The sequence below is a fragment of the Ochotona curzoniae genome, unplaced genomic scaffold (assembly GCF_017591425.1).
Source record: "Ochotona curzoniae isolate NIBS_2020 unplaced genomic scaffold, NIBS_Ocur_1.0 contig_66, whole genome shotgun sequence".
Classification (NCBI taxonomy): domain Eukaryota; kingdom Metazoa; phylum Chordata; class Mammalia; order Lagomorpha; family Ochotonidae; genus Ochotona; species Ochotona curzoniae.
Window position 1 is genome coordinate 10,572,656 of NW_024466512.1, and position 20,677 is coordinate 10,593,332.

The 20,677-nt window shown below is 38.4% G+C and overlaps 1 protein-coding gene across 1 annotated transcript in view; it reads right to left on the reverse strand.

Annotated features, from left to right (window-relative positions):
* The window catches only part of CCDC172 (coiled-coil domain containing 172), a 37,681-nt gene extending 24,642 nt beyond the window's left edge, over nucleotides 1-13,039 (reverse strand). The window contains exons 1-2 of the mRNA XM_040991779.1: nucleotides 12,961-13,039; nucleotides 12,617-12,702 (exon numbers count right to left, since the gene is read on the reverse strand). Coding sequence (XP_040847713.1) covers nucleotides 12,617-12,702; nucleotides 12,961-13,039 — 165 coding nt within the window. The remainder of the gene's footprint in view (nucleotides 1-12,616; nucleotides 12,703-12,960) is intronic.
* Nucleotides 13,040-20,677: the final 7,638 nt, after the last annotated feature.

The following is a 20,677-nucleotide window of genomic DNA, read 5'->3' on the forward strand; positions in this document are numbered from 1 at the left end:
TACAACTGTGAGGGGTTCAGCCAGACTGAGCTAATGCTAAACTTCCATAGCAAAGAAAAATTACTAACTTGGCAAGCTTTTGTTGCTGAGCCAGGTGAATCTCATTTCTCCTTAGTTATGCTTGAACAGCCTCACCAGGGATCTGAGTGTTCTTGCCAAACAGAACCTGGTTTTCTCAGCCAGGGTACAGTCTCCCGGGTGAGGGGTACTTTACCGAAGATGGAGCCCTACTCAATATGGAGTCGCTTAAGTCAGGTCTCTTACTTCAAAACTAAACCTCTCTTAAATTTTCCCTCTCAGGTATTTTAGATAAAGTAATATAAAAAGTTAACACAAGATCTATGGTGAAGACTTCTAATACAAAATGGTCTTGATAAGTAAGGGAAACAGTTTAATAGAGGAAGTGGCAAGAGTTCAAGAAAGCTAAAGTTAGGAAGTACACACAAGAGCAGATGTCTACAATGCACGCTGACTCCCACTGCTAAGGACATGAGTCGGTTAGGGCTTCAGGAACCTGGGCAGATGAAGCCTCTTTTTAAAACATAGTCTTCCTGATTTAATGGGACTCAAGGGACCAAAATATTTGGAATTGCCTAGTTCTTCTCTGTCAACTATAAATTATTAACTCCTCTCAGCCACCTACTTGTAGAATGTTTCAGATCATTCCTTTTGTCCTGTTATTCCAACTAATTTCTTAAATAGTTTTTTACATTCCTGTATTTGAAAATCAGACTTAACTGTTGTAATAAATTTAAATATTCAAAAACATCTGGGTCATTTCACAAAATAGATAATCACCAGAAACTTTTCTCACTTCTTTATTTTTCTAGAAGTTATGAATGACTATCACAATTTTGAAGGATACAATAAGAAACATAAAATTGTGCGTAAAAACTACTAAACAGCTTTGAATCAGTTTTGAATTGAAGTGTACAACTATAAATTCACAGTGGCTTGAACCATTTATTTTATGACAAATAAAAACTTAAAAATGATTGACCTGACTCATTAGTCATCTAAAAGTCCAAAGAGGTGATAAACCATATTTTTTAACGGACAGAAAGAAAACAGGAAGACAAGATTCTCTGTCTCATCTTTCTCCATTCTCTAACAAGAAATGCAGTGAAACTATTTGCAGGGAGCCAGCCTTACAGCCACATTCTGGAACTAAACAGCCAAGCTTTGTCAGGAAATATTGCTGTTTTGGAAATTTTTAATTTATAGCAACACCAGCTCCCTGGTTAGTTCTGCCTCTCTCAGCAATAAAGATCTTTTTTCCTTTCCCTATTTTATTCCTCTTGGGATATTTGATATTTTTAAAGAAGTTTCTAGTGTTCCCAGTGAGCTGACTTTATCTGGTCAAGTAGGTCAATTTTTCAACAAAGTCATGATTGTGACGCTTCTATGCATGCTGCTTGGATGTTTTAAATATTTTCTATTAGAAAAACGTGAAAATTCAGAGTGACCGAATATGTTAATGTTTAAGTCCAAGCAAGCAAAATATTGAGCTGCTTTTCTTGTGTAGCTGGTGGTGGTGTTAAAAAATAATCACAGCCTCCAGGAATTGACACTTTGCTCATTAAATGCTCTGCCCAATAGCATGAGCCAACTTTACATGAAAAAACAAAAGGGTATCTAGTTACAAGATTTCATTTAAGTAAAATCATACCAAGGATGTAGTTGTTATGACTATGATAAAACATTTTAAAACCTACAATATGCCAATGAATAGTGTATCAACTGCCTATGTCTATGTCATATTTTTAAAAATTAATCAAGGTTCATTAATGTTTCTATACCTTGGATGAAATAGAGAATAACCCACAATGCTGTAATAATCCTGAAAAGGCAAGCAGGAAATGCAGAACATTAGGAAATATCGATCCTTAACATGTTTGCAAGGCTAATTATGTCCCCACTTCTTCTCTAACCACACATCCCACTCAGCCTCCTCCTCACTCCTGCTCTTGCCCTGAAGGCTTTGCTGTGCCTACAACACACCAGGCAGACTCCTCCAGAGCCTCTCCACAGGCTGTCTTCTCTCCCCGGGAATCCTTGGCCAGACTCCTCATGGCTCCTGCCTTTACCTCAGTCAAATCTCTACTCAGCTCAAACCAAATATTAACTGATAACATTGCTGTGTATTTACAAAAAGTCATTTCTGCTGTACAAGCCATAAAGCTGGGGAATCATAAACTGGAAAAATCTCTCTGGAAAAAAGTTCAGAAATTATCAAAAGCCTTAGAGATTATGTATATATTGACAAAGAATTCGATTTCTATGACCACTCACTTAAAAATAGGTAAGTACAGAAAGAGTCACAATTTTCTCTAAGATATTTATCAAAATAATAAATCAGTAACAGAGCTTAAGATAAAATAATTAAAGACAGAAAATCAGTTAACTAAAATACGGTATATGGTACATAATGTAATGCCATATAGCTATTAAAATTGCTTATTTAGGTATATATTTATTGAGATCTCCAAGACACAATAAATAGAAAATAGCAAACTCTTAAAAAAATGTACATACATTTAAGCAATGATAATGAAATGACAATACTATATGGTGAAATATGGATGATTGTTCTTTTGTTTTTTGAGTATTTCAGGAATGATCTATAATACACAGGCAATGTTTTATGACTAGTCAAACATTAAAATTATTTTAATTTTAAAATATATAAATATATATATATGGTAACAAATAAATAGTAGAGAAACCCTGGAACTTTTCAAGAAGATATTTTTTCATCCAATAGAGACACAAGCACACATTTCTTTTAAAGATGGAGAAAAGCAGACCTCATGAGGAAAAGACCATGTTGAAGTCACAATTTTAACTACTTCCTCAGTATGATGGCCACATATCTCCCTTTCTGTCCTTTTTTCTCTTTTCTCTTGGGAGAGAAAACAAAACAAAACAAAACCAGCAAAAACTTGACTACATTTGAAATATTTGAACTAATGTAAATCAAAGAAGGTGGAAAATGCGACCTTTTACTTTATGTAGAAGTATTAATTCATAAAGTAACAATCCCAGAGGCCATCTAAGCACCAAAGCCTGTATGAGAAACTTTCTAACAGCACTGTGATCACAGGCACAGCCATAAAAGGTCAATTTGTCTTTGACTTCTTCCATTCACCTTTTCTGAACTCACCTGCTATTCCAAGGTTCATACCAACCTAAATCCTTTTGAAAATAATCCTTGCACTACAAAAAAATTCCACCCCTTTTCTTCAAATAAAACCCCCATTTTCCAAAAGCTGCTGATCTCAGCTAGATATTAATCTGATTAACGAAAAGCAGTAAAGCACAAATACTGATTTTTGTGATGATACTTCTTAATCTGAAAACCTCAGATTTTCTGAAGTAAGGTGCCTTTGAGTCATCCCACGTCAGACGGCAGTCACTCACCATCACAGCGTTTCCCGTCCAGCCGGGACATAAAATAGTGGAATGCTGAGGTCGTGATTTTTCACGCGCTGCTTTAATGTAAGAGCTATAAAATGCCACAGTTTCTTTCAGACACACATTTTCATGCTCATAATAAGAACACTTGGCACATTGGTGAGGGAGGATCCAATCTTAGTCAAGTGAGGCTATTCCACCTAAGAGGCTATTCCACAAGAACATAGAAACTATGTATACAATACTACCTTAAGCGATGGCTCAACTGGTTAATCCTCAGCCTTCAAGCACCACCTTCTCATAGGGTGTTGGTCCATATCCTAGCTGCTACACTTTCAGATCTAGCTCCATGTCTCTTCTTCTCTCTGTATATCTGCCTTTCCAATAAAAATAAATAAATCTTTAAAAATAATAATAATAAGCTACACTAAGAAAGGAAAAAAAAAGAAAAAAAAAACCTCTACAGGCTGGAAAACCACCAAGATTACAGTAGCAGATATCATTCTTCCAAAACCCTAATTTTTGCTTGAAAACTTAAAATATATTTTAGCAAAATAATGCCTTACTTTATTTTTTAGAAGATTTTTTCTGAATGCCTAACTTTAAGTAATCATAATCTAATTATGAAATATCCAAACAAAACCACTGTTACAGAAAAACAGCTAGTTACACCCCAAGCAATTCATATGTATGCTCTCTCTAGAGACAACCATTGTACTCTGGAATAGAGAAACACTTTAGGCGAACTTCCCATTTCATCACATAAAATATTAAAGTTGTTTTATATATATTCTTTAATCATCAAGTGAGGCTGGTGGTTTTGTTTTCTCACTGTGAGTACGTGGCAGTGACGACCACAGTGACTGCTGGGATAGTTCAGTGCTACTGCTTTGATTTGTCCTAAGATGCTAATTTTATTTGCCATAACTTTTGCAAAGTCAATGTACATATTAGCACAATGAAAATGGTAAAAGCATTAATATCATTACAAAAATAATCTGATCTCACAGAGTCCTTCAGAGTGTCTCGGGGACTCCTAGGACTCTAACGAATTGTTTCTCTGAGAACCCGTGCTCTAAGGTGCCAACTGGGCAGGTAACCACCCATCAAGGTTTGCACAGGGCTGCCATGGTGTTAAAATTCCAAGTTTGCATCTCAGTGGGATAGCTAGTCAGTCCACCAGGATAGACCTAAATGAAAGAAATGCTCGTGATACAACAATGGCGGACAGAAGAAATAATCTAGAAGAAAACAGCCATGTCAAAGATGCATACTCCTAGACAATTCGATCATTCGCAGGCAAGTGGGATGTTGGATTATGACACCCGTGACTCTTTCCAGAGTTCTCATGACAAATGTAGTAAGGTTTCCTTACAGAATTAAACAGAGAAAATCAAAACAATTGCAAAATTTTTAATGAGAATATCAAAATCTTAAGTTTACACTCAGGTTTATATACATCTGAATATCAAAACCTTAAGTTTATAGTTAGGCTTATGTAGATGAAGTTTAAATAGCTTAATATCAATTCTCAAAGGAAGAAATGTGTTACGCAATTATTTGTCAATTACTAACATCTCCAGCTAAACAATTTGTTTACAGCAAGTCTTAAAAGAAAAAAATAGGAATAGAAGCACTAACTGAAATTTAGAGCTAGAAACAGTACAGGGGATTTTCTACCATGTAGATTTCATCCAGGAAGTATGTAACTTTTATGATTTATAAATACCTGCACACATACAGTCTGGTATATTATTATATAGAGTTTGCTATAAACTGTTATTACCATGAAATGTTCTTTGCATCATCTTGTGACCATGAAAACAAAGCTGATAAGAAATGTAAGGATCCCATAAATGCTCTATATTTCAATTCTAGTCATTACTGAGAGGCCTTGCAAGTCTCATAAAAGAATTATAAACATAAACACGATCATTAGTTAAAAAGTTCATGTTAAGAATAAATGTGCCAAGTGGCTAAGAAGTACCTCAAAAGTTATTAATTATCAATGTCATTAGGGAACTGGAGATACAAACAATAGTTACCACTCTTCACCCACTAAAATGCTTTTAAAAATAAAACAAAACAGAAAACCACAGCTGTTGGCCAGGATTTAGAGGCTCTGAAACCTTGATGCACTGATAGAAGGAAAGTAAAAATGGTGCAGCCATTGTGGAAACACTCTGGTATTCCTCAAAAAATTAATCCTGCAATTACTATGGAACCCAAAAATTGCATTCACAGATAGAATTCTCACTAGATTCTAAAAAGTATATCCTACACAAATCTTCCTAGCAACATCATTTATAACTAAATGGTGGACGCAATACCATGGTCAATTGATTAATAAATTTACAAAATACATATGCAAATACACACAATGAAATAACATTCAGCCATAAAAAGGAATGCAGTAATGATCTATGCTAAAATACCAACGAACTTGAAAACAGGCCACAAAAGGCCACGTAGAATAGTGTTTTATTTATATGAAATGTCCATAGACAAAAATGTAGATTAATTATGACCTAGGACTGGCACAGTTTAGAGACAGATGTAAAGGTTATTGTTTTGGGGTAGGTAGGGTTTATTTTAGGAGTTATAAATTTTTCTGGAATTACAGATGGTTATACAATCTTGGGAAAAGAAAACCTAATGTTTTGTGACTTACAAAATGTATTTTTATATTTTAAAGTGACCTAACAGTTATGTCCCCACCTAAGCATAATAAAGGAAACATTAGGGTCCACCATGGTAGCCTAGTAGCTAAAGTCCTTGCCTTGCATGCCTCAGGATCCAATTTGGGTATCAGCTCAAGTCCTGGCTGCTCCACTTCCCATCCAACTCCCTGCTTGTGGTCTGGGAAAGCAGCAGAAGACAGCTCAAAGTCTTGGGATCCTACACCTGTCTACAAGACCTAGAAGAAACTCCTAGCTCTTGGCTTCGGATTGGTTCAGCTTTGGCCACTGTGGCCACTTGGGGAGTAAACCAGAAGATGGCAGCTCTTTCTTTCTGTATCTCCTCTCGGTAAATCTGACTTTCCAATAAAATAAATAAATCTTAAAAAGAAAGAAAGCACTATATGTAGCTTAGATGTCCTTCTTGATTGCAGTTAACTTTTACTCCTGAGATAATCATTATCTTGATATGCTATTTATCATTGCAATCATGCCATTTTAGTTCACTGTACAATTATATATCTGATTTTTCTGTTTTGCATATTTTTAAATACTATCATACTTACACTTCTTACTTGTATAGATTACTTTTCAAAATAACATTTATTCTTTGGCAAATCTTTGAGAGGCAAGAGGGCAGAGGAAGGGGGAGACAGAGTTGTTCCATGCACTGGTTCATACTCCAAATGCTCAAAACGGCCAAGGCTGGACCAGGGTGAAGCTAGTAGTAATGTAATTCAGGTCTTCCAGATGGGTGGCAGGAACCCAACTCCTAGGGACATCACCTTCTGCTTTCTGCAATAGCAGCAAGGCTAGTCAAAGCAGAGTCACGGACTGAAACCATGTACTTCAGTGTGGGTTACTGGCAGCCCATGAGGCATTTTAAAAATCGCATCAGAGACCTACCCATATTAGTTAGGTCACCATTAAGTGGCTTTTTTGCCTCTAGTACTTGGAATTCTGAGGTCATATTGCCAGTGAAAATTGATAGATAGGTAGCTAGTGACTGGCAAAGAAGCAGGGACTGCCATCACCCAATCTGTGTGCACTGCCCAAACCCCATCACCTTTTGTACAGATTCAACATGATTGAATATTTGGTAAAATAGTGCCCCATCCTACAGGTAAGCCAGGACATCCTGCATATCAATCACCCCACCTCCTTTGAACATTCAAATAAGGCCCTGTCCCAAGCACCAGCCCTTATCCAATCAAAAAAGAACACCGCCCCCCCCCCCCATAGTGGCAATTCTACTTCATGAGGCTGGCCACCCTCAAGCCTGAGTGTGTACTATCCCTGTGTTTTTCAATAAATCTGGATTTTCTCTGTATCTTTGTCACTCATTTGTATTCCTACACTCCCAGAAGACAGGAACAAAGATTAAATCTAACCTAGGGTTTGGTTTTTTAGACCTCAATTGGGGATCCTGATTCCCACAACACCAGAAATAATTTTGCCTCATTTTTAATCAATCAGGTTATTTTTGCAGCATTCCAAACTACCATTAATTGAGTTCCTGTTCAAAATAGAAGCAAATTTCATAATATGAAAGGCTTTTTAAGGAGTTTAACATAAAACAACTCCATCTTAGCTAAGAGATAATTTAGAGGGGAAAGTCTCACAGTATATTATGTCACATATGATAAATCACACTAAGAATAAATGATAAACATAAGCAATTATTAACTGGAAAAAAATTAAACTAGCTACAGGGACTTTCTACATGATCTCAACTACCAAAACGTTCATTACAGACACACAAACATTCCTCCTTCTGTTAGCAACTAGTTAATTAAAAAAAAAAAAGCCTGAATATCCCAGATAACTCACTGAATTTGGGAGAACTTTGGGACTTTTATCTTTTTCTCTTTTTCCAGCTGGGATCCAGGGGAGAACAAACAGTACCTGTGCCTACGAGGATGAAACACCCACTGTTAAGGACAGAACAAAGACAGTAGGCTGAAGTTGTTCGGATTCCTGAGTAGCTTTAGGAAACAGCCTGCAGTGCACACCCTAGACTTTCAATTTTATGAGAAAAAATGAACCCCTATCTGATAAAGCCAGGCCTAGATTTTTCATGTAAGTAGCCTGGTACAATTCCTGTTGGTATAACTGTCTAATCAAATGTTGTATTTGTAGTTACACAAGTTGGTAATTTCCCAATATTGCTGACACCATTTTGAGCTGAATTTCTACTTCCTGCAAACAAGAACATCCTAAGCTGATGGAACCTTCCTTCCAAGGAAGCGGCAGCACCTCTGATCGAAAGTTCCTGAAAGGATGGATCACAGACTTGTGTATCTTGCTGCCTGACTGATATGTAGGAAAATTTTTCCAAAGTAAAGATATTACCTTGCTTTCATAAAGCTACTCAACTGATAAAGCAGAGCAGTGAAGAAATGCCATGTTCTTATGAACAATTTTTTAAAAATATTTATTTATTACTATTGTAAACTCAGATATACAGGGAGGAGGAGAGACAGAGAGGAAAATCTTCCATCCGATGATTCACTCCCCAAGCAGCCGCAATGGCTGGAGTTGAGCCAATCTGAAGCCAGGAGCCAGGAGCTTCTTCCTGGTCTCCCACACGGGTACAGGTTCCCAAAGCTTTGGGCCGTCCTCGACTGCTTTCCCAGGCCACAAGCACCGGAGCTGATGGGAAGCAGGGCTGCCGGGATTAGAACCAGCACCCATATGGGATCCCAGTGCGTTCAAGGTGAGGACTTTAACCACTACGTCATCGCACCAGGCCCATGAACAACCTTTTTAAACATACGTTTCATATACTTAGTGATGTCTTCAGTTTTCTATCACTGAGTCTTCAAACTTTGCTGCAACTGCTCTCTTTCTACTTTTTATACTACAGTATGGGGACAAGAGTCAAAGAGCTGTGGCCAACCCACATAGATTTAAACCTTAGCTTTACTACTCCTTGCTTACATAAAGTTATGCAACTTAATGAATTTCTCCCAGTTGTTGTTTCCTCAAGTATACAGTAGGAATAACAATACTACTACTCTTATAAGGGTTTTGTAAGACTTAACTAAGACAGTATGTGCTAATATACTTCACATAGCTCCAACATATACTTGTTTACTAGATGTCACCTATTTCAGTATTACACCATCAGAGGCATCCCTCCTCTTACGTTAATGCTCTGGGTCCCATCCCACTCCTACTCCTCGGGGATTTTTAACAGAAAAGCTTAAAGGAATTTAATGTGAAGCAGACACAGAGAGCTTAAGCAGTAAAGTATAACTACCAGGGCTAGTGTTGTGGTGTTGTGGGTTAAGCTGCCACTTGCAATACCAGCCTCTCAGATTGTAGTGCCAGTTGTAATCCTGACTACTCCATTTGCAACCCAGCTTCCTGCTAATGCTTCTAGGAAAACAATAGCAGATGGCCCAAATACTTGGGCTCCTGATACCCACACTGAGACCCAGATGGAGTGCTGGGCTCCTGGCTTCCAGCTGAAGCCATGTGGAGAGTGAACCAGCAAATGGAACATCAATCTCTCGCTCCCTCTTTTTCTCTGAATTATCTGCTTATAACTAACGGAAATATATAAATGTTAGTAACAATTCACACTTTATTTTCCAAATTATGATTAAGTAATTAAGTAATGTTTATGATTAAGTAATTCACAAGCTTTTAAAATACATGTTTATTAGTGATGACAACGTCCCTTCTTTCGTATATGTTTAATCCATTTGAAAAAACTTGTGAGCAGTAATGGATTTAGACTTAGATAGATCTAAATTTTTCTCTGATTAAAGGTAGACAGAGGAAAAACAACCTCCATTTTAGTATTCTAAACAAAGTGTGATTAGGCTTTTCCTGTTCTGGCTCCGTCCTGTATTAGCTGACAGGACTCAATTTTAAAAAAACATGTATATGTTTTTAAATAAAGAATTAAACTGAGCCACCTTAAGGTCCTTCTTAATTTTGATAAAATGTTCCTTTGAAAGCCCACGATATTCTTTTATGATGATGATGATGTTTATGCACTAAGCAGAAACTAGAAGAAAATATAAATGTATTATTCACAAAATAATTTCAAATTTTCCTCCATTTTCTCCTTCTCAAGGGAGTGTGGTATTATTATGAAGTTAAAGTAATACTGATTACAAAAAGTAAATGCACAAATGGTTATAATAAGCCTTACAATTATTCTATAAATCCTTAACTCAGGCTTGCTCTGTCAAAACGATGACATCTTTGGTTAACTATCAGCAGTTTTACCAGTTTAACTGGTAAATATTAAAGTAAACCCACACTATTTTCATACTACCAAACCTAAGCAGCCTTCGCGTCGCTGCCCAGGCACCAGGCACACATACTGCAGAATCTGACACTATCGCCTTCATATAAAGAAGGCCCCGAGCCCGGAGAGGCAAATACTGCCATTAGTGTTTTAATTACACGCTACCTGAATTTCACCTAAATACAGCTGCGTCACAAACAACCTCCCAAAATATGTAAGTGTACCCAATACTTTCTTCATGTATCACTGCATAATATCTCAGGCTCTGCCTTATTCAATTATTTTCTAGTTTTCCCTTATGCTGCTACCACTTGATAAACGAGTCAATAGATGCCAAGTCAAATATACAAGTAAATACATTTTCATTGTTATTGGCAGACATATAATTAACTCTGAAAATAAAATATACAAAAAAATCAATTTATGATTACTTCTACCATTCTTCCCATTAGTCATTTACATTATAATTGTGGTTCCACTTTAAAAATCTTTAAACACACACACATTCCATCTTGACTCTAATTATAAATCAAATTATTTCAATTATTAATTAGTATTATATGAACTCTGAACCTCATATGCTAATTTTGTTAGTAAGATACAAGTGCATTATTAACTACATATATGAGTTGATTAAAAAGTAATGCACATTTATAAACCTATATTAATTAGTAATTCAACAAATGTTTCTAAACAGTGTTAGGGCTTTGCTCTGTCATCTAATACAAACAATTGAATCAATATTTTCTTTATGTATATGAGTATATCAACAAATTACACTTCTATTTTCAGGCAAAACAGACTGCTAACAAAGAACACATTATAAAGAATAAACCTATTTTTTAACAAAGAAAATATTACAAAGAGTAAACCTTTTCTTTTAAATGACATTTATTATCTGTCAGGTCAATATCATCACCAATCCAGGAGAATGCACTTTATATAAAAGCTTACATAAGTGACCTTTTAGAAGTATTTCCCTAGATGCAAAGCTTCAGATAAATGTGAATTTCATGAAGAAAAAAGTTTAAGCTCAGAAAATCTGTTTTAATAAAATGTTTTGTCATTACTCAATTGTTACTTTCATTATAGTAGTTTAATTGTTTTTAAATTATACTCATGAACAAGTCACTTAACCTCTGTCTCCTCACTTATAAAAAGGAAGGAAATAAGGATGGCGCACACGCACCAAGTTCCTGTTAAGATGAAAGGAGTTAACAAAAGAAGCTCTAACAGGCCCAGCACGGAAGTGCTCACCACTTTCAGCACTGCATGACTTAGTGATACTTACTGTACCTATTACCTGCTACATGAGCTTCTAATTATCAATTCATAAAGTTTCAATTCATTTTCGATAAAAAGGAAGCTATAGCCTGACAGTCTTACTTGAAAAAATTAGTACTTATTTGAAAAGCAAAGAGACGGCCGGGGTGGGAGGTGGGGGGGAGAAGGGAGAGAGAGAGAGATTCCCTCTACTGCTTCATTCCCCAGAAGCCCACAACAGTTAGGTCTGGGTCAGGCCAAGCCAGGAGGAGCAAATCCATCAGTCTCCCACACCGTGATGGGGTCAGTCACTTGGGTCCTCATCCCAGGCACACGAGCAGGAAGCCAGACCAGAAGATAAGCAGCAGGAACTCCCAGCTGTTACTCCAATATGGGATCTCAGATCAAGAGATAGTTCACTTACAGTCTGCAGTACTGGCCCCCATCCTGACATTCTTAATGTCTTCCCCATTACACCAGCTTCTAGAATTGTATTTCTCCTCCAAAATGACATCCTCCCTTGGAAAATCCTTTGAGAAATATCTGACTCCTTCCTCCACTTAAAATAACAGGATAACAGTACAAATGCTGCAGCAAAGAGAAAAGGCTGCTGCAAGAAGTATGTCCTGGTGGGGGAAAGACATATTCTTTCTAATGGAGAACTGAAGCAGGCAGAGACCATTCCATGCCCTTCTACCAACACAGCACACTTAAATTATTTATTCCTCAAAAAGTATACAGCACACCAACCCCTAATCGAACACTGTTCAACTGAACCCTTCTAGGGACACTGTGCTCTACGAAGACCTTAAGCATCCTACAAAACGGACAAAGAATCCATTACTTAAAATGCTTTCTTTAGGGCAAGCTCAGTGCAAACGGCAAGTGTCACTGGATTCGGATCTCTAAATATTACCAGGCGCCACAGACTCGTATTCATGGACATCACCGAGGGACAACTGGTTCAGCGATAACGAGTACGTTCCGCTAGCCATACCTTAGATTCCAACTTCATTTTCCCTTCGCTCAACTCCTCCGCTGCCTGCTTCATTCTTTCACGACATCTGGTTATGTCCGCCCTCACTGCAAGGAACATGAAATCCGCGTATCAGTCTAGTTTCACGTGCCACTTCCAAGACACCTCAGCGGCAGAGGACAACCCCACACCCTTATCACGGCCCAGTCGCCCAGGGCCCCCTAATGCACGCCCAGGGCCCCCAGTGCACACCCAGGGCCCTCAGTGCACGCCCAGGGCCCCCAGTGCATGCCCAGGCCCCCCAGTGCACACCCAGGGCCCCCAGTGCACACCCAGGCCCCCCAATGCACCCCAGGGCCCCCCACCTTCCCGCAGGGCGCGTCGGCTCTGTTCGGCCTGATGCTCGCTCGATAGAATGTGCTCGAACAAGGACTCCAAGCTCATCCTGGCCGGCTCCCGAAACCTCCCTGTCGTTTTCCTGGAAAACACAAGGAAGCTTTCCGGGGCTCCTCCCAGACAGGCCGTCCTCCAGCTCCCTGCCCACTGCGTGACCCGGGCCGGGGCCCACGCAGAGTGGAGAATCCACGGTCACCCCTTATCGCCCACACCACCCCTCCCCCCTCCGCATCTCGCTTTCCTTGCTTAAATGTACCAACCCGAGTTCCCAGTCTCCCCTTAGGCCCCGGAAAAGAGTCTGACACATCGCCTGAGGGGAAGCGCTCCGGAAGCTTGTTCTGACAGAAAAACATGGAGCACGGGCTTCTGAGGACCTGGGCAGAGCCCTCCCTACAGCCGGGCTCTTCCTCCCGGTCCCCACTCTTTTTAGGGCAAGTGTCCCCTCAAAGTGCTGTTTTCACAACAAAATCATACTTCGGTGACAAGGCTGAGAGACACCACGTCCCCTCGACAGACCCGCGCAAGGTCGGGCTTGCCACGTGATCCTCAGCGACGGCGGCCCACGAGGCTCAGTTCACTGCGGTTCGCTAAGGCCAAGCGCTCCCCTCACACCCACCCCTCCCGGTAAGGCACTGTTATCGGAGTTGGGGTGCTCCGGCTCCGGGTCAAGTGTTCTGAGCATTTAAAGTAAGAAGAACTCGTGATTCTAAATATAGACTTTTACAAAGTCTTATCCTTTGATAACGGCAAAGACGGCTATAAATGTACGATGTCTGACATTCCGCCTTAATCATCCCTTTGTAATCAAGGCACACCTTTTTTGTCTGCTTTACGATTAATCATTGCCTTTTGTAATCAAGCTGTGGTAATAGTAACACTTCAATATGTGTGCCGTGTGTCAGAGACCAAAGTGGTTGCTAATTAAACCTTCCACATGAAAGGCACCTTTGGGACGTCCGCATGGATCGTTTTTTTCTAATTTAAAAATAAAATATTTTTAATTTTACTGAGTCAAAATATTGATATTTTAATAAACATGTGAGGTTACTTCCGAATGTCAATCTGATATTGGTTAAACTTTAAAAAAAATAATTTCTACTTAGAATATATTTATAATTAAATAAAATAATGCAGCGCTGAATTTTATCACATCTTCTTTTATATGTAAAATAAGATAAATATAAATTATCACATCCAATAGGCTTAACTAGTACCTCCTTAATTCCATAGTGTAATTCATTTGTAAATTTCAACCCAGGTCAAATTTACACCTTAATTTCCGTTGTCATGGAGGTAGAAAACTTAACTGGTCTTATCTCTCTCTCTCTTTTCATTTTGTGAAAGAGAGAGAGAGAAAATGAAAGAGAGATCTTCCATCTGCTTGCTGGTTGACTTCCCAAAAGGCCACAACAGCTGGGACTGAGTCGAGAGCCAAGAAATTCCAGCTGGGTCTCCTTCCCTAGGCATGTTAGCAGGGAACTGGATGAGAGCTGCGTGAGACCAAACCAGGCATTCCAATATGGAATGAGGGCACAGCAAGCGGTGGCTTAACCTATGAGCAACAACCCCTACCGCATAAAACTTAGGTTTTTTTTGTTTTTGTTTTTGTTTTTTCAACATGATTATAAAAGAATACACACAGAAGACTAGTGCTGTGGCACATTAGAGTCAGCTGCCACTCATAACACCAGCATCTCATGTTGTAGCACAAGTCAGTCTTTTTATGATCTAGAAATGTGTCAATGTGCCTGGAAAAGTTGGGGGAAGTGGCTCCACTACCTGAGCCCCTGCCATCCCTGTGGGCTCGCTGGACAGAGTTCCAAACTCCTGGCTTTGGTCCCAGCTGGGTCACTGAGGAGTAAACAAAAAGATGAACGATTCTAACTCTCAACTCTCCTTCTGCCTTTCAAATAAATCCTTCAAAAACCTTTTAAAAAGGGAAGGGGCAGCCATGAGGTTTAGTCCTTCGGTGTCAGCATCCTATATGGGAAAGGGCTGGTGTTCTGACTCTCCATTTCTGATGTTGATGCTCCCTGTTCATGCTCTTGGAAAAGCAGAAGATGGACCAAGTCCTTGTTGGACACCTGCACCCATGTGGGAGATCTCCACGAAGCGCCTGGCTTTGGCCTGGCCCAACCCTAGAAAGTGCGGCCATTTGGGAAATAAACCAGTAGATAGAAGGTATTTTCTCTTTCTTTGTCTCTTTCTCTCTCCTGAAAACTTTGCCTTTCAAAATAAGGAAAATGAATCTTTTCTCAAAAAACTGAGCCTTTTTTTTAGTACTACATATTGAAAAGTGTAATGAAGCTGGAAAAAATTGCTCACGGGGACATCAGAAGCCAGTACCAGGGAAATGTTGGCTTTGCCTTCTAAGTAACCCTGCTTGCCTAGCATGTTTTCTTTGCAACTTGAATTTTTGTGAATAAGTCAAAATAATGACTTTTATTGTAATCATTATAGATTATTGTGTTTGATAGGTAACATTTGGGGTGTTATAGATGCTTATGATGACTTTTACTATTGCCTTCCTAGAATAAACCAGGAAGCTGAAGCACAAAGCAAGTGTCTTGTCACTGTTTCGTAGCTAGCACACAGCAGAGTGAGAACTGGAACCCAGAAAGCTGAGACCGGAAGCAGTGAGTTAATGCTGCAGTCTGCTCTTACTCCCTCACTACATCACCAATGTTTTACTTTTGCATTGTAAAAATCTTTGTAAATACCTTTTTACAACTTAGCAATTCTTCAGCATTCATATGCATATGTAAAATCTAGATAGAAATAAATTCGACTGTGTGTCCATTCAAGGATGGGAAACAAAGCTGGAGCTGACTTGAAGCTTTTTCTTCGAGCCCTTGCTTGGAGACTTACGAACTAAGCCATGAAGGCTATCAAAGGAAAAGGCTTCCAGGAGATCAATTATGTTACTAATTAATATGACTCCCTTCAGAATTGTCTCCCACAGACTTGCACAGGGAGCATCCTCACAAGGAGGTTGGTTTCAAAAGCATGCTGCTATTTAACATTCCCATTTTATTAGTTTCATCCAGACTCACATTTATTATTTAACATGTTCTTTGTGAAATGAAACTTGGCAGAGGGAAACTTGGGCAGCCTGTGGGGACCCCCGTGGCCTCACTCACACAGCAGCATGGAAAAGAAAGCTGCCGGAAGTGCAGGAAAGGGGCTGTGGGGAGAACTGGCTGCTTCATCTTCTGTACTCATCTTGTTCACACCCCAGATCAGTTTGGTACTTTCACAGTTCAAGTTAGAATCTCCTTAGATGTACTACTGCTATAGATACTGGCAGACTTTATGTCCTTTTTGCAGTTGTTGTGGAAGCAAACATGATTAAACCAGCCCGTAGTTCATATTTTAGGTTTTATCCTAATAAATAAAAGTAACATATTAAGATAGTAAAATGTTACTATCATATATCTGGCTGTATTCATACATTTTCTTGAGTGTTAAATTTTTTTTTCTTAACAGCTGTGTGTGCTGATGACATCCTATAATATTCAGAGCTAGAGTTGCATTACAGAAATTTATGCCAAATAAAAATGGTATACGACATGATAAAACACGGGCATATTGTTTTCTGAAAATGTATCTTATAGCTCTAAAGCAAGAATTGATTCACTCAACAACTGTTTAATGAGTTTCTGCTGTTCATTCAACATTCATTCAACAAATATTATTGAATATCTCTTATGTGCAACAACAAGATTTAATAAAAACAAAACTACGGAAAAAAACATTCTTCTTCCTCTGGATATTTCTAACCTCATTGGAGAATTATTGTATTTTTCAACATTTTGGCAGCAGAATAAACAACTGCTTTCAGATGTTTCAACAGATGTTCCTTAGATAGAAAGCCAATTATTTGCATTATGATACCCACATATGATTCTCAGATCTAAACTTTCCATCTGCACACATTTCATTGAATTACATACCTATGGAATATAAAAACTGAGATCATTCACTGTTTGTCAACCTCAGATTTTGTTCAAAATGACATCAGTACCTGGGTTATTGAGCCATCGATAATTGCTTTGCTAGAAGGCCTTATATAAGACTATATTGCTATTGTGATTTAAAATACATTTCATCCCCCTACTGAGATTGATGGCTTCCCTAAAATCTAAACCAGGCTTGCAAATACCCACTAGCCCAAGGCATACGCAATGGAAAGAAGAGTAATCCATTTATTTTATGTTTTACTCAGGGCATCTCCTACAAACAAAAAAATATGCAGCTTCAACCAAGTTTAACAACCCTGTACTAAGTATCTACTAAGTGTAAAATCCTCTTTTGGGTAGAACAGGGATACAAAGGTATAAACTTACAGGTCCTCACTCCCTAGAGATCATAATCTATCAAGTGAAACATAATATAAACAAATAGCTCCTAGGCAGGATGTGCGTTGTAGCATCATGGCAGAGGAAGAGAGAACAAGCTTGATGTAGGTGATTTAGCAATAGAGGAAAGAGCTTGAGTTGAGATTCGAGAGTAGAATGTCAGTAGGAAGAATATAAGGGGCAGGGGGCAACGCAGGAGGTTAGATGAAGACATCTGGATGGTGCTTAACATTTTCACAGATAACATGGGGAACCAGGAGATGTTGAGCTAGTGAGTGACATGTCAGAGCTGCTTTATGCAGTCAGCTCTAGTGATGGCTTAGAAGCACTGCAAAGGAAGAGAACAGCACTTAGTGTGTCTTTAACAACTTGAAGTCTTGTCTGCACTGCTATAACAAAATGCCATAAAGCTGGGAGGTTAGGAATAATGAATATGGTGTTTCTCATAGTTTTGGAGACTGGGGAGTGAAAAACAAAACAAATAGGAGGCATCAGATTCTGAGCTGGGTGAGGACCCTCTACAAGTTCACGGAGGCATCTTCGTGCTGCACCCTCACATGACGGATGGGGTGAGAACATGCATTCTGCCGTCAGTCCTGTAAGACACAATCCCACACATTCATGAGTGTCTTGCTTTGATACCGTAATCACAGCCCCAAAGCCTACCTCTTAATTGCATCACCTTAGGTGTTAGGAGTTATGATTTCAACATATAAATTTGAAGGAACACAATAGTCAGACCATAGCATTTGCTGTATGCCTTTTTTATTTAACCATCTGAAACCTTCATGTGTATCAACACTTTTTTGATCAACCCAACAAATTGTTGTTTGCTGTTGTTGTCTGTGGGACTGAGGCAGAGAGGCTAAGTAATTTGTTCAAGGTCGTACAGTAGCTAGAAAATAACAGAATCAAGATTTGAACTTTGATAGTCTCCCAACCACTTTACTTTATTGCCCATACATCCTCGAGGCTGGAGACCATGAGATGATTACAGTGACTGTGTCTCATTTTAAGGCAGCTGTGTTTTCTAAAACTGGCTTATTGACAATATATTAATATCTTTGCAGAATGCAAGGCATCTGTAATGAATTAAAATATGGTCTAAGGAAAAATAATTTAGAATAGATCATGCCCCACTGAAAATGTTTATTTAACCAACTGTGTATATCTTACATGTAAAACTGAAAATGAAATTGAGATAAAAAGAATGATATTAGGTACCCCATGTTTATGCTAGTTTCCTAGAGCTACCGTAACAAAGTACTGTGGCTGGATATTTTAGAGTAAAAACTTATTCTGTCACAGCTGTGTAGGCCAAAGGGACAAAATCAAAGTGTTGGCACAATTGGTTCCTTCCACATGTTCTTCTTTTTTTTTTTTTTTTACTTTTAAAAATTATTGTTATTATTTTATGATACAGCTCCATAGGCATTGGAATTTCTCTTACCCCCTCCTCAAATTCCCTCCATCCACCACTGAGTTCCCCTATATTATTACAATAGTATAGTTCTTCATAAATAGTCATATATCCATCATTACGGGCATGGACAACGGCAAAGAGTTCAGCCTCCTATTGTCAACATATAGTTAACAGTTTCATTAGGAGTCCATCTTTGATCTGGAAGTAGAAATGCATACTGCATTGTATCCTCACATCTGGGTGTTAGTCTCCATTATACAGATACTATACATCCCTCTAAATGAAAAGTCACAAAACAAAATCAACAACAGGAAGAAAAGAAAAATTTAAAATGTCATGAAGTTAAATAACATGCTACTGAATGACTAATGTGTCACTGTGGAAATGAAAATCAAAAACCTTCCTGAAGAAAATGATGCTTCTGTATGACCTATGAATCATTAAAGAATTTGATCAGAAGAAAGTGTTTTTGAAAAGATGAAACTAACAAAAAAAATCAAAATCATGAGATACAGTTTCTGCTGATCTTTGTTGGTGAAACGTGTCTCCTGTAGGCACCAAATAGATGGGTTTTTTTTTTTTAACCCAGTCTATTAATCTGTGACATTTGATTGATGAGTTTAGGTCATTTTCATTCAGGATTAATGTGAATGGGTGATAATTTGGTCCTGTCATTTTAGCAATGGGTTGCTAATTGATTTAGTCTTCCATTGTTATTTTACTGGGATGTTCTTCACATCTGCGTTTGGTTTGGGTGGGTGCTATTCCTCTTCTCTGTCAAGAGAACATCTTGAAGTATCATTTGTAGGGCAGGTTTGGAAGAGGCATATTCTTTTACGTTTTCTTGCCTGTGGAAGAATTTTATTTCATTTTCAAAGACAAAAGAAAGCTTTGCTGGATATGTTATCCCGGGCTGATAATTTTTTTCTTTTAGAATCTGGAATATGTTGCTCCGTTCTCTTCTTGACTGTAGAGTTTCCTGTGAGAGGTCTCCTGTGAGTTTAATTGGCATTCCTTTATATGTCAGTTGGTTTTTTTCACATGCACACTTAAGCATCTTTTCCTTATGTTCAATTAAAGAGAGCTTGATTACCATATGTCGCTGTGGAGATCACTTTTGGTCAACCCTGATGGGAGTTCTGTGACCCTCCTGGATGTTATTTCCCAAGTCTTTCTCTAGATTAGGGAAGTTTTCCCTTATTATTTTATTGAATACACCTTTAATCTCAGTTTCTCTCTCTGCACCTTCTAGGACTCCTATATCTCTTGTATTTGGCCTTTTAATAGTGTCTTTCATTCTTGAACACTTTTTTTTAGCTTGACCCGGTTCTGTTTCCAGCTTTTTGTTTGTTCCCTCCTGATGACAGGAAATATCTTCTAATCTTGAGATTCTTTCTTCTGCCTCCTTCATCTTATTTTGGACACTCTCCACTGTACTTTCAATTTACTCCACTGTATTCTTAATTTCTGATATATCAGATTTCATTTCCAGTGTGACATATTCCTTGAATCCCTTAAATGCCTACTTTACACGCTTCTTGTTGTTGATAAGAAACTTTATAACAAGTGTTTTGAATTCTGTATTCCCCATTTTCTCGATGTATTCTTCAATTAACTCTGAGGTTGGCAAAGGATTTTGCTCCTTTGCAGGGGAATACTCTTGGTCACTGTACTGCTGGTTATCAGAATCTTCCCCTTGGGACAGGTTTCTAAACTGTGTCACCCAAAGGTCTATAATTCAGTTTTACTTGTTGTGTTTTGTACATGGCTCTTTATTTGCAGTTACTTGCACCACTCCCTTCAGCAAGTTCCAGGTCTGGCTTCATTTATTTGTCTTAGTCGTTAATATATTCTTTGCCTGCTTTATAAGTTCATGCTTACTTACCCATCAACTACTGGTTCTTA